The sequence below is a fragment of the Urocampus carinirostris genome, chromosome 1, assembly GCF_059441175.1.
Source record: "Urocampus carinirostris isolate Australia breed hairy pipefish chromosome 1, RoL_Ucar_1.0, whole genome shotgun sequence".
NCBI lineage: Eukaryota > Metazoa > Chordata > Actinopteri > Syngnathiformes > Syngnathidae > Urocampus > Urocampus carinirostris.
In genome coordinates, this window is record NC_142349.1 from 9,500,350 (window position 1) to 9,514,225 (window position 13,876).

The following is a 13,876-nucleotide window of genomic DNA, read 5'->3' on the forward strand; positions in this document are numbered from 1 at the left end:
TATTGGTTTTCTTCTCAAACAACCTCTAAATAAATTTCCCAAATGATGTGCATAAAAATACAGCAGAATTCGCTCCTGATTACCGCGAATTTACAGCAACTACAGTGCTGCCTTTCGTATTAGCCACTAGGCGGCGAATGTTCTCCCTCCCACGCGCCCGAGTCTCCCACGTGCAGTCCTGCGTGGTGGCAAATGTACTCGAGTGGAAAGCATGTGCCGAAGGAGTGTTGTTGTCCTTTGATTTAGAGTCCGCCTTTCACTTTTCGATTGGCACAGAGTAAGACTGACAGGCTTGGGTGTCCAATTGTTTTGCGTTTACCGCCTCAAGAGGCGTGGCTTCCCGGGGTTATTCCAATCCACGCTGGCTGTGCACATGCAGGTGTCCCCGTGATGTGAGGAACTTCAAAGTTGTTGCAAAGTCTTGAGTCGAGACTACAGATCGACACTCGCCGCTTGATTTGTTTGCCGTACAGTACCTTTACTTGTTATCGCTCAACATGTCTTCTTTTAATCACTTTTTTGGAGACAGGGGAGAAGTTCCTGATCTCATCAGATCCTTGGCTGACTATCCCTTCTCTTTCCCAGCATTCGATGACTGCGGTAAGAATATTTGATTTTAGGTATTTATGTATGTATTTCTTCGGATCTTGTCAATAAATCCTTGATGTATTTTTTGTTTGGCTGCATTTACGTATAGGTCAGGTAAAGTTGCTTAGTAATTGCATACGTAGAATTATTGTTGAGTTATAAACTTGTTGGCAAACTCAATAGCGACTGACTTGAAGTATTCTAATCATGTGTTAGTGTTTAGTTATTTCCTTGTGAGTGTGTTTTTTAGTAGTTGTTGTGATAACATTCACTCCTTAAGTATGTTGTAGTCGTTTATAAAAAGTGTAAATACTACAATATTTGTTTTATTGGTCTGTATAGTTAGATTGTTTTATTTTGGATTCAAACAATGATTACGTTGTTTTGTATTGTACTCTTAAATGTCGTTGGGTGTTGTGGGAGAGGATCTTTTGGCATTTATGAACATAGGCTATATTTATTTTGTACTTTGATTTTTTTTAATCATAAAAACGTATTTTGTTTTTATTTTGGTAGAGGATATTGTGCATTTACAAACATTTATTTATCTTATATATTGTTTTTTATCTTAGTCTTATAAACATATTTTAAGCTTTTGATCCTGGTGGCACTTTTAGTTCGTTATATTCAAATCCTTGAAACCGGTGGTCATTAATACCACATACTTGTCAACCTCAGCCATTTTCTCCCCTTATTATTGATTCAAATTCCCCTTATTATGCGATTTTCCCTTCGGGGATGAACAAAGTATCTATCTATCTATCTATCTATCTATCTATCTATCTATTATAAACCCTACAAACACAAAAGGCACCTATTCTGACTGCAAGACAGACGATGGGGAATGAAAAACAAAGATAATCTGTGTAGACGAGTTTATTCACCAAATACACAACAAAAACATGTTTTTCAACACCCTTCTTTGTTCGTTCCCAACACTGCAAGTGTCGCTTATTATATATAGCATTATATTTTCAAATGACGTACAATAACGCTTATCCGGCGTACACAATTTGAATCGATAAGAACGTATAAAATACTGGGAAATAGAACAAGTTGACAGGTATTTGAATCATCAATTTGCGGTTGTTAATCTTAGGATTAGCATTTTAGTTTCTCCAATTTAAAAAAAAATGAATCTGGAGAAAAAGTACTGATATTTTGCTGAATCTGAGGTCGGTTACTACGAAACTGGCAGTTTACATATTGTGTAGTCACCACAAGAGGTCAGTATCGACAACGAGCTCGTTTATCTTGTTTTCAAGGTTAACATGCTCCCGCTTTTCTCGATCCTCCTTTCGCTCCATTTCTCTCGTTTTGCTCTCCTAGGACGTGAAAAACACGTGCGATGCGGCATTGTGCATTTCGTACGCACTGCTTATTCAGTCAGATAAGTGCTAAGCAACGGCGTGGACTTTAAAGGTCGCGTGTGACAAAACGTGAAAAGGAGTGACTAAGTGCGACATTTTAAGTCTAGGGATTCTTTGAATGAAAAAAATATAAAATTAATATTACCTGCGTGCCCTACTTTTCATGCATTTGTTCATGGACGCACGGCGTGTGAATATAAAGTCGGTTGTTTTTAATTATGTAATTATCAATATTAAGGTATTGAATGTTTCTTAATCATTGTTCGGTCTATATATTTTATGAAGCGTTGGTCTAGTGATAGGTCGTTGGTGAACGAAACGGCTTTGTGAGCCGCTTCTTAGAATTGACCGACGAGAGCTGGCTCCTCATCAAGGAGGAGCCTTCGAAAGTCTCTCTCTCTTTCTCTCTCTCTTTCTCACTCTCTCCCCTTTTGTCGTTTTCCCTCCCTTTTTGTCACCCTCTTTTTCCTCTCCCTTTTCCTTCTCTCCCTCTTTTTCTTGGATTCTCTTTTTCTTTATTTCTTTCTCCTCACCCTCTTTCTCTTTCTTTATACCTCTCTCCTTCTGTATTTTCTCTCCCTCTTTCTCTCTCTCTCACACACACTTTTGCTTTCTCTTTCCTTATTACCCTTCTTTTCTCTTCCCCTCTTTCTCTCCCTCTCACTTTACGTCTATCTCACACTCTTGTTTTATTTATCTCTTTGTCCCTGTTATTTTTCTTCTGTCTTTTATTCCCCTTTTCTCTCTCTCTCTGTCCCTTTTTTCTTTCTCTCTCTTTGTATCCAATTATTTTTTTCTTCCTCTCTCTTTCTCGCTGTTTTCATCTCTTTTCTCCCTTTATGTCTGTCTCTTTTATCTTTCCTTTTCTTTCTCTATCTCTCATCCACTTTATTTTTCACTGTCTGTCCCTCTCCTTTCTCTGGTTCTCCCTCTTGCTTTCGACGTCACTCATTACTAATGGTGGGGTCATCTCTCTGTGGTTCACTCAGTACAGTGGTTCTAAAATAGCGGGGCGGGCCACAAACGGGGCGAAGCTGCGTCAAGACGGGCGCAGGCGCATTTTACTTCGGGGAGTTTTTATTTTTTTTAAACTTTCATAGAACAAAGTGCAATTGCACCATTATTACACTAGGGGCAGTGATGTTCTCAGCAGAAGAGTGTTTTGTTTACATTTAACCTCCATGCAGTGAAAATGAATTGAATATGAAGTGTAGTCATTAAGTGTAGCAGGCCTTCAAGTGACCCCATGAAAAAAATATTTAACACGGAGACAGGTGATTAGAGTAAAGGGTAAAGAGACGAGCAAAAGTCTCCCCCTGTAGCACTTGGAGGGAGAGGAGTAAAGACCGGTGTGCTTGTCATGTCTAACTTGGCAGCAGACAGCACAAAGCCAAATAAAATAAAATGTAATTAACGTACATTACAACCTAATCACGCTGATAAGACGCTTGACTTTCCTTTTGACCGAAATGTGCCAAAATATGGAGATTTGGCATGGGTGGAAGTGACTTGTTTCCATCAATATCAAGTCTTAATCAATATGTTTATTACGTGATCACTTTCAAAAAAAAGATTGATCTTCGAGGCGTGCGAGAGGATTTCTTCTTCGGCAGAGGGACGTAACAGAAAATGATGGAGAAACACCGGCTCAGTATAAACAATTTGAGAGTTTAAATAAAAGTCAAAGTTCACCGTACAGTATATTGAAACTATACAAGCTATTTTAATATGATATCATAATTCTTTGTCAAAATGAATTGATTTGGTGCATCAACGTTTTAAAACTATTGGCGATAAAGCGTAAAAAAATACAAAAAAAATCTGAAGAACCGAAATTCAGAAGAGCCGCTTCTTTTCAGTGAGCCGAGCCAAAAGGGCCGCTTCTCTAAAAAGAGACGGAATTCCCATCACTACACTGTTCCACCGACGAGAATGTGAGTTCTCAGCACGTGCAGGGAAACGCGCGGCCGCTCCCGCTACACAGCTTGTACTGTCACGTGAGCGAGTGAGGGCGGGGGGCACGTGTTTTGCCACGAGTGTTCTCGCGACCCGTTTGCAGGACACTATATCCCATGCAAGCGACTTCTCACTTTCATTCCTTTGTGTCATCGGAAAACACATTCAACATGAGAATTTGTAAGGTCGGTTTGCGGCCACATTGTGAAAATAACCGGGGTCTCCTTTCCAAAGTATATTTTTTCATGATTTTTGTTTTTTGTTTTTTTGTAATACTTTTTGTTGCTGCTGGTTTCACATTGAAAATAATTAAAATAAGCTTAAGTAAAACAAGAAGAAAACAAGCGCATGTGTTTAAAATGGGGCGCATATGACCGAAGAAGCAGCCAATGAGCTTCTACTATGCCGAAAATGGGCGGGCCTTTCTAACCTCCTCATGAATATGTAACACTCGCCCGGAATGTGCACGGGCAACACAAAGGGGAGCGGTGTAGATTCTTTTTCTGCTCGTTTTTGTTTCGTGGTCGACAGGCGTATTCACACGGTACAGGAGTTGAAGGGGGACCTGCAATATTTTTGATTTATTTGATTTTGTGTCGACGAAAATGCCCGGTAAAACAGTGGTGGCGTTTGCGCCCGTCAACCCGACAACTAAGCAGAAGTCTTTTCCGTTTGTTATAAAGAAGATAATGGACATCCCCCCTCCTAACATTCTCGAGGAAGGCGACGACGGTAAGATTGTCTTTTAAAACACGATTTTAAGTGGAAAATAATTGTTCGGAGCGAAAAGAACAAGAAGTTCTAAGTGCAGTGGTCTGCGCACTTGCACTGTAGACACGCCCCCGCCGCGATCCACTTATGGTGGTATGGTGTTCGATCCTGGTAACACATTTTACATTTGTAATTTATTTGTCTCGTTTTTTTTCTGAATTGTGTATGCACACAACACCCTGTCATTGAATTGTTTTGCTTGGAATACAATTCCTGTTTGACAATGACTGATGCTTATTTTCTGTGCTGCAGCCTTTTGATTAGGGGTCGGGAACATTTTATGCTCTTAGAGTATTTCGTTTGTTTATTTATTCAGTTCCTTTTTTATCAGCCACACAAAATATTTTAAGACATATTCCAACAAAACCACCAAACCTGCTCTCCAGACTTAATCTAATCATTCGGCACATTTTATTTCCCTTTAGGACATTTGATGTTTTAAAAAAAAAATCTATGAAATAATAATAACGTATATTCCCGACCCTGGCGTTAGCTGTATCCTGAACTTAAATTCCACACTCAAACAAGCCCTATTGAATGAACTGTTTCGAATGAACTTTTGTTTCCTTTTGTGTTGAATTCAGAGCTGGAGAAGGAGAAACTGGGCTTCACTGACGATGTGGAGGGGGGCGGGGTTGCTGCAGCCAGCGCGAGTAGGGGAAGCAGTGGGGGCAACGCTGGAGGGGTGTCAGCCTCCTTGACCCCAGCCATTTGGGAGAAGACCATTCCCTACGACGGTGAGACCTTTCATCTGGAGTACATGGACTTGGATGAGTTCCTGTTGGAAAACGGGATACCTGCCTGCTTGGAGGATGAGGAGTTGCAGAAGACGCTGACTCCGAATGGAGGGAAAGGCAAGAGCGCACTCAAGGGTACAGCCATCGCGTGCGCCACCACAACATCTGCGTGCCCGTCTCCGCGGCCTGCTCCTGACACCTCCACGGACACTTCTGAGCCGGAGGAAGCGGTGACTGTCACCACGTTATTGCCTGCCAAGTTGGAAGACGATGAAGATGAAGAAGATGAAGCTTTACCCCTTGATGCAAAAGCAGTCGAAGCTGTGGAAATCAAGAAGGAGAATCCTGGTGAGGAATTTGCACCCTCATAGTCTCTGACTAAATTGTGTTATGTTGTATATAGGGGTGAGCAAAAATGACTATATTAGATAGATCGGACATTAGTGTGACTGTGATCTTAAAAATCTGCAAGATTGTTGGATCATTTATTAATTTATTGAGGCACATTTGAGTTTCCATCAATGATATAATTATTTACAGTAATCCCGTGTATTTTGTGGGGGTTGAATTCCCTAAAAGTCCAGCGATAGTCAAATCCCGCAAAGTAGAAACAAGATATAAGTAACATATACGATTTATCACTGTAACAAAATAGCAACTATACAGTTGAATAAATGGTCTCTTTAGTTCTACAACAGAAGAACAAAATTGGAGGGCTTCTCCTTTCATTGTAAGAAGGTGATATAGAGAGTGGCCAGCTCGCTGCAAGCCAGCATCGGGGATCCTTAGGTTCAGCCAGGGCTCCGTGATGATTGAAATACAAGAGTCACAAATTCAGCGGTTTCCCTCGAGTTGCTGCTCCAGATCATACGGTTCATGGGTAAAGGAGCTGTCGTTGATGAGATAGATTTATCTGATGGAATTCTTTTCAATGTAATGAGCCGCTAAAATACAAGCTGTCGCTGTTTTTCGCAGTTTGTTTTTTTTGTTGTGTACCCAGCCCGCTAATTGACTGACAGCATGCACCAGCATATAACAGTTGCGCACAGACAGTCACGCCCTCCCAACACACACACACACAAAGCCCTCCTCAACTTTCCTCCATGATACCATTTGCTTTGGGCTGTCTGGTGCAAACACAATGAATGATACGTTGATATTAATGACAATAAACAATTCAGATAAAAATCTGCAAAGTATCAAAACCGCGAAAAGTAAACCACGATACAGCAAGGGATTACTGTATTCTCTATGACTTGGGTTCCAAAGTGCTTTTGAGTTTATTTAATTCTAGAACTGAAGATAGCTGTGAAAGAGCATCTCCGTAGGACAAATTTCTAGAGTGCTTGAGCACAAAGAGTACACACGTGGGATTACACATTAATTGCGTTACGCGCACTCTTTTATTCTACAAAATTTTAGCCATATAAATCATCATCCACTACATTTTATGAGGTGAAGGAAACTGTCGTTTTAGTAGTTTTCTTGGGAAACAATTTAAATCTTGAAAATGTAATGTATCTAGCATAGGCAATGTTTTGATAAAGAAAAAGTCTTTTTCAATTATACACAAAATCAAAATAATAAAAGTTCTCAGTCAATAACAAAGTCATGTACCCATACAAAGTTTGCAGTTTTGAATGCTCTGGAATGTTGTTGTTTTTTTTCCCCAAACAATTTTTGATATTTCTATTCAGGGTCACATATAGGGCCGAACGCTGTTCAACCCAGATGTGTTGGATACAAACTTATTGACAACATGCCCATATGAATGAAAAAGAGTTCACATATTTTACATTTCATTTGAATTGTATAAAATGTACTAAGATCCAATTTTCAACAACAGGCGGTTGAATGCAGACAAGCAATACAGTACTGAGCTGTATGCTATGCTGTGTGACCCCACAATGCCCACATACATGTAGCAGGGCAGGGTAATTCCGATAAATCACTTCTGCCATCTGGTGGCAAATATAAACATTACAAACCTACACACATAAGGGGGAAATCGATTAAACCTCTTACATTACACGCATAGTCCATACCTATATAAACATGTGACGAGAGAAAACAGTTTATTTCCCTGTCATGTGCAGGTGTTTTATATTTTGTTTCTGTATATATATATATATATATATATATATATATATTGTATCTGACTCAATAGTTCTAGAAAAGGGAAAACAGAAAATTAAAAATAAAGGGAAAAAAGAAGATAAAAGAAACGAAAAGACTAAAAAAATAGAAAAAAAGAATAAAAGAGAACAAAGGAAATGAAAGAAAACGGGGGAAAGAAAGAAAAAGGGGAGAAAAGGAAAAATAAAACCAAGAACAAAGATGAAAGGAGAGGAAAAATATGTTTTTGTGTACTCGTAGCCGCAAGATGGCTGACAATGATGTCAGCTTTTTTAATTTCTTAAGGGATTTGGATCGAAGCTTGTAATTAGTGCAGGGTGGTGGGCCCTCAAGTAAGACCAGTTGAGAACCAATTTTTTTAGATCTATTTTTGTAAAGCTAAAATTCATTGGTGTGTATCTACCGACAGGGCCCCGAGAGCGCAACACGCCGTCTCCCATCAACCCGGACGACATTGAAGTGGACGTCAACTTTCAGCCTGATCCGACCGATTTGGTTCTGTCCAGTGTGCCGGGAGGAGAGCTCTTCAACCCGCGCAAACACAAATTTTCTGACGAGGAGCTCAAGCCGCAGCCCATGATCAAGAAAGCAAAGAAAGTCTTCGTTCCCATTGAACAGAAGGTAGCTAGACTCACCGGCAAGTGTGTTGTTCAACGATTAAGAATTAACGCTGCATTTTAACTTTTGAAAAATAACAGAAGTCAAGTATTTTTACTTGCAAAGCCCTTAAACACAAAAAGTCTTAAAGGGCTGCAACGGTCATCATCATAAGTTTGGCAAAAAAAAAAAACTCTGAATAAGGAAAATGAAAAAAAAAACCTTGTTGAATCTGCTAACAAGTACTTGATGTTATTTACACTAAATCCAGTGTGTATTCACCTTGTGGTGAAAAAAATAAATCATTCATTTAAATTAAAGACGATTGATTCTAATAATATGAAAGGTCTCCAGGTAGCTTTCTGACCCTGGCAACAACTAAAAACTGAAATGTGATTGGTTAAATGCTTAAATATGAAAGCACACATCTGTAAACAGCGCATCTGCGAGTAAAGCTATGAAAGAAAGCTGACAGACATCAGGAATTATTTAATAAAAATTCTTGAACAAATTTTCATAAACCTCACAATTCAGATATTTTTAGGCCAGCATAGAAGGCTTAGCGATTGGTCTGCCATATCTTTTGTGTTGTGTTTGGTTTGTTAAATAAATAAATAAAAACCGTGTCAGATTTTTTATGTTGTTGTTTTTTTTGTAAGAGTTACAGAGGTGAACTAGAAAGTGTTTTTGGAATTACTTTTTAAGCTCCTGAGAGGCCGAGATAACAATGATTGATTTGCCGTTAGAGTTAGGGGTCAGGGTTTCGTTTCCAAGAAACGTCCATTTTTTTAAGTTTGAGTCTGGAGCCACATTTTGGCCAGAAAGACATGTAGCACCAGACGCTCATTTTGTCTTTGTTTGTTCAGGATGACAAATACTGGTCCAGGAGGAAGAAGAACAACCTGGCCGCCAAGCGCTCCCGTGACGCCCGGCGCCTCAAAGAGAACCAGATCACCGTACGCGCTTCCTTCCTGGAGCGGGAAAATGCGGCCCTGCGGCAGCAAGTGGCCGAAATGCGCAAAGACTGTAGTCGCTGCAAGAATTTGGTGTCCCGCTATGAAGCCAAGTACGGCCCATTGTAAAGACCCGTTAAAAAACGAATCATCGATCCGACAGAAGCAGAACTTCCTAGCCCGCAGAATTTATCACAGACACAAACACACAAGGGACATCCAAATTTGCACTCTTGCTGACCTCCGGTCACTGTGTGGAGCTCCGGTCGCGGGTCCGAACCTGGCGCCGGAGTGTCAGACACACTTGGGCGGGGGGTTAGGCTAGGAGCGGTAATCGAGGAGAGGTCTGTGGAGAGCGCCTGGCTCCTTCACTCAGAGGAGGGCAGCAAAACGCTCCCACGAACGGAGACGCACGGAAAACACGTCTGGTCTCGAGATGCGTTCAAGGAAGTCTGGAAATCGGAAAACGACAGGCTAAGAATTTTGTTTTGAAACCTAAAATCACAACATAGCACTACTTTTCTTGGACCAAAGCATGAGTGCCGTCTGTTGTGAGTTAATGCGCCCCTCACTTTTCCTTGTGTCTAGTTCCTTTTAGTTCTCAAAAAGGATGCTGACACTGAGACAGATGGCGGATGAAGTTAAAATCGGGTACTGAACCCCGAAAGGCATGGAGAGCAAAACCTCAGGTGGCGGAAGAGAACATGCTTAGTTCTTCTCAAGTAATGCACACACAATTTGTACAGTCATCTTCTGTGTGTAATCCCTCGTTGCACTTCTTGGTGGAAGGTACTTGATTATCACTGTGGGAGGCACGGTAGCTTCATAGAAATCATGCATGAAGTCCTTGTATTAATCTTACATCGGCCTCTCGATCATTAACTAATATTTGATTCAGAATATGGCCTTTACCAAACAAAAAAGTGCAGATTTTTGTGTGGAGGGGCACGTGAGAAAGGATGTTTATTTGACTGCACTCTGCAAGTAGATTCCCTCACCATCTTGTCGTGATGGCTGGATTATTCTTCAATAAACTATTTGAACAGCCTCCCCATTTTTTAGGGCTGCTCTCAACCCTGTAAATAAACAATCATCTGGAGGTCTTTTTATCCTAAAAAAGGGATTTTGACTGTGTTTTTAAAACCGATGCTATTCCTTATATTTGCCAAATAGTCGAAGAGTGCTGTATTTATTCTGACGGTAATAATGCATCTGTTGACTGTAATGTGCAAGAACATGTCATATTTTTTGTGTTTGAGGAAAAGGTCTAATTAAGTGAATGACTAAGCAGGGACGCTAATGGGTTAACTGTCTGGTTTAAAATGATTTATATTATTATTGGGGTCCTTCATTTCCATTCAATTTATTAATATTCAGTCTTTGACCAACAGGCAAAAGGAAGGGTACTCTTATTGACCTCTCTCCATTTCTTTGCCGTTCTTGCTTTGAAAGGGTTGGAACAGGTGATAGTCCGGAAAAGAGGTTACTCAGTAAATGCAGCATGCTCTTTTTGTACCCCCCTAGAAACCTGTTTTAGTAACTACGTCACAGACTGTTACAAAACTTTTCGATATGCCGAGAAAAAAAAAAAAAAAAAATTGTGGGTTGATTTGCATAATTGTGCGTCAATGACTATGGCAATAATACCCTCTTCTATATTGCTAGTTTGACTTCAGTGATGTGTACATTTGCTATGTTACTTCTAAGAGAAGAAAGTCTTTTGTGCTTCCATTTTGATCCAGTGTAGTGAGGGATCGTAATGCATGAAACCCAGCGTACGTCGTCTTCGATCAATGTCTTGACTATTTTACACCAAGTGTACTTAATGTCTGTAAACCATCGCTAAAGAGCAGACATGCTCCTCGGTGGCTGTATTAATGCAGAGATGTGTATAACGATGTTGTGACTCGCATAATAATGCCAGCCGTCGGTGCATAGGGGTTCGCTTGATTTCCTTTCGGGGCAAAGATCAGCTTAACATGGCACCTTTTGATCACTGTGCCGATTATTTCCTATAAACACCAAATTGATCTATGTAAAGATATACAGAATCGTTTGGTGCTTAAGAGTTTTCTTGATTCAACTTTAATTCGTGCAACAGACGTTTTTAATTGTGTGTTTTCATAGACGTTCAACTAAATATGCACTGCATTGGACTGTTGCTGCAGCTGAGGAGTTTTTAAATTGAATTCATACTATTCTGAGTGTCGCGATTTTTTTAAATTGCTGGGGTAGGTCTCTATGTAGCAAAGTGTAAGATTAATCTCAAGATTGTATTAGTTTGATCCACTAATATTGTAAAGAGAGCACTTGCATATTTGGTGGGAATACGTTTATTGGCTCCAACGGAAGCTCTCGTTTGATTTTGTCTACTGTATTTTTTCATGCACAACACAAACTAAAACATTGTTCATGTTTAGTGATGTGCATGCATAGCAAAATATATTCTTGGTGTGAAATAAATTCTCAAGCACAAGCGATATATCTTCTTTTACCTGATGATGCTAATGTGTACTTTTTAGGTGAAAGGGAAAAGCCACCTTGTTTGATTGGAAGCAGCTACAACTATATCACAGAAAGTAATTTAAAATGGCAACCAAAAAAAATGTTTTCTTTTTTTGCATTACTTTCTGTAAAAATTATGTTGGATGTTTTTGTATTGTCCTAAGATGTATGGATACATGATATTGCAGTGGCATTGTTCTGTATCGCGTAACATGAATTTGAAAGAATAAAACGAGATTCAATGACATATCGGCTCAATTTGACCTTGACTTCTCAACAGACATCACAAAAGTCCCCGTGTGCTCACAATAGAGTCGATATTGCACTTGCCATTTATCTGCACGTGTTGGCATGTTTTTGTTTGGATGCTGCACGCTTTCCCCCTCCCGACGTGCTCTTCATCAGTACTCCAGAAGAGTAAGAGCTATTGCGTAATGATCACATACACTCACAGGGGAGTAGTGTTGCGTAACGTCAACAGCTTCAAAGCGGATGGGCATGCGTGTGTGTTCTAAAATGGAAAAGGACGGGGATGCAAAGGAGGAGGAGCTCTGGAAGACAGGAGATGCGGTGAGGGAGCTTGGGGATGGCAGAGGAAATGCTGAGGTGGGGCACAAAGAAATTGATGGAAACGTAGAGGAGAGTCAAGGATAAGGCCAACCAAGCATGATAAAAACACAACACATTACTATGAAAAGGCTGTGAGCGAGTCAATATTACAGCAGGTACCCCATCAGCACGCCACAAGCTAGTCAGTGACGAAATCTGCAGTAATATGTGCTGGGATGTCTCCCTGCTGAGCTGGGTGGTGCACAGACTGGCTCATCACCAAGAGATTTTCCCCCCCTTCTTGAATTATTGATCAAGCGTCACAGGAGTTTGTTTACTGCAATATTTGCTAGCGGGACTAGAGTGTTTCGGTGCTCAGGTTTTTCTATTCGATTGCAATAGAGAGACGAGAAATTACAGACTAACAGCTTGTTTTCCATGCTTACTGGTCTTTTTATTACAAACTTAAAAAAGAAGTCTGATACAATAAGAAACTGCGGTAGCAATGCCCCATTCTGACAAAACGGGTCACTGTATTTCATTCGTGAAAGACTTGCTAAACATCTACAAGGTGTACGGATCTCATACAAAATAGGGAAACAAAAAATAGTCGAAAATGAAGTCATTATTTACACATCTTTTCCATTATACATTTTAACGTTAGGTGTCAAAATAAATTCTTATAACAATGAAAGTTTCCAAAGTGCTAAATAAAAAACAAACAACACACAAATACATATTTCTCGTTTTTCTACAACCCCGATTGCGGGATAGCCTGCAAATGAAAGGCGTGGAGTGAGTTTCAAATTTTTGAGCACAAACACAATGTGGTTCTAAAAGTGTAGACATGGGGCTTCTTTTAACCACAATGAAATATGCAAGCATCTCACTCGGGCTCCTGCAGGCTATCTCTATCGGGGCTGAATACAACATTCATTTCTTTCTTTCTCATTGGAAGATACCAACTTGCTATGATGCTTTTCAGGTACATTAGGAGGTAGAAACCCAGAGCTGGCTCTAATCAATTATGGCCTTAAATTTGCACTTGACAAGGGCAACTGAAAGTGGTTGCAAGTAATGACAGTGCGGGTTATGGCTGTATTGTGGAGACCAGAGGGTCACACTTAAGTGGAAAATAGGTCTATGTCAGTTTTAATTGTAAGAATGATAATGAGGAACTAACTTTGCGCCAAATGGCTCCTCTGGTAATTGCACAAACATTTCAAGAGTCCAAGGATTTTCCACACAGGTTGTTTTAAGCAGTGGACAGTGATATGAAGCATCATTTTGTAAACATTCAGCTCTTCTAACACCAGCTTTAATACATTTACCCGCTTCTCTAAACCGTTGTTGTAAAAAGTAAAATACACATTCAATACTGGACTGTGTAATATTCGTATTTATTTTTATCTCATTTTGCATATATTCAGTTTATTTCTCCAAAAATAACTTCAGCGTATAAGAAACTAAACAAAGAATCTGAACATCATCTTGACATTTTGTGGTTTGCAAAAACAAAATATACAACTATCAGATCTTTTTATTAAATCACAGAACAAAGACCAATCAGTTACATCCCTCTGTATTTTCAAAGAGGGTGGTGAAAGGGCAAAAAGACAGTTATGGGTCCTTAGGTAAAAAACACGAATACATATCAAGCTAGAAAAACATTAAACGGACTCCATTTCCGTATTTTCAGCGTTTTTGAAGTGCT

The 13,876-nt window shown here is 39.9% G+C and overlaps 1 protein-coding gene across 2 annotated transcripts; it reads left to right on the forward strand.

Annotated features, from left to right (window-relative positions):
- Positions 1-352: 352 nt before the first annotated feature.
- tefb (TEF transcription factor, PAR bZIP family member b) lies at positions 353-11,860 on the forward strand. Of its 2 annotated transcripts, none has more exons than XM_088325654.1 (4): positions 353-600; positions 5,270-5,770; positions 7,968-8,179; positions 9,022-11,860. In XM_088325654.1, exons 1-4 carry the CDS (start codon positions 498-500, stop codon positions 9,235-9,237), a joined length of 1,032 nt encoding a protein of 343 aa, XP_088181780.1. In that variant the 5' UTR covers positions 353-497; the 3' UTR covers positions 9,238-11,860. The 2 variants fall into 2 exon arrangements, with proteins under 2 accessions (XP_088181780.1, XP_088181723.1); XM_088325597.1 differs by lacking the exon at positions 353-600 and adding an exon at positions 4,351-4,646.
- Positions 11,861-13,876: the final 2,016 nt, after the last annotated feature.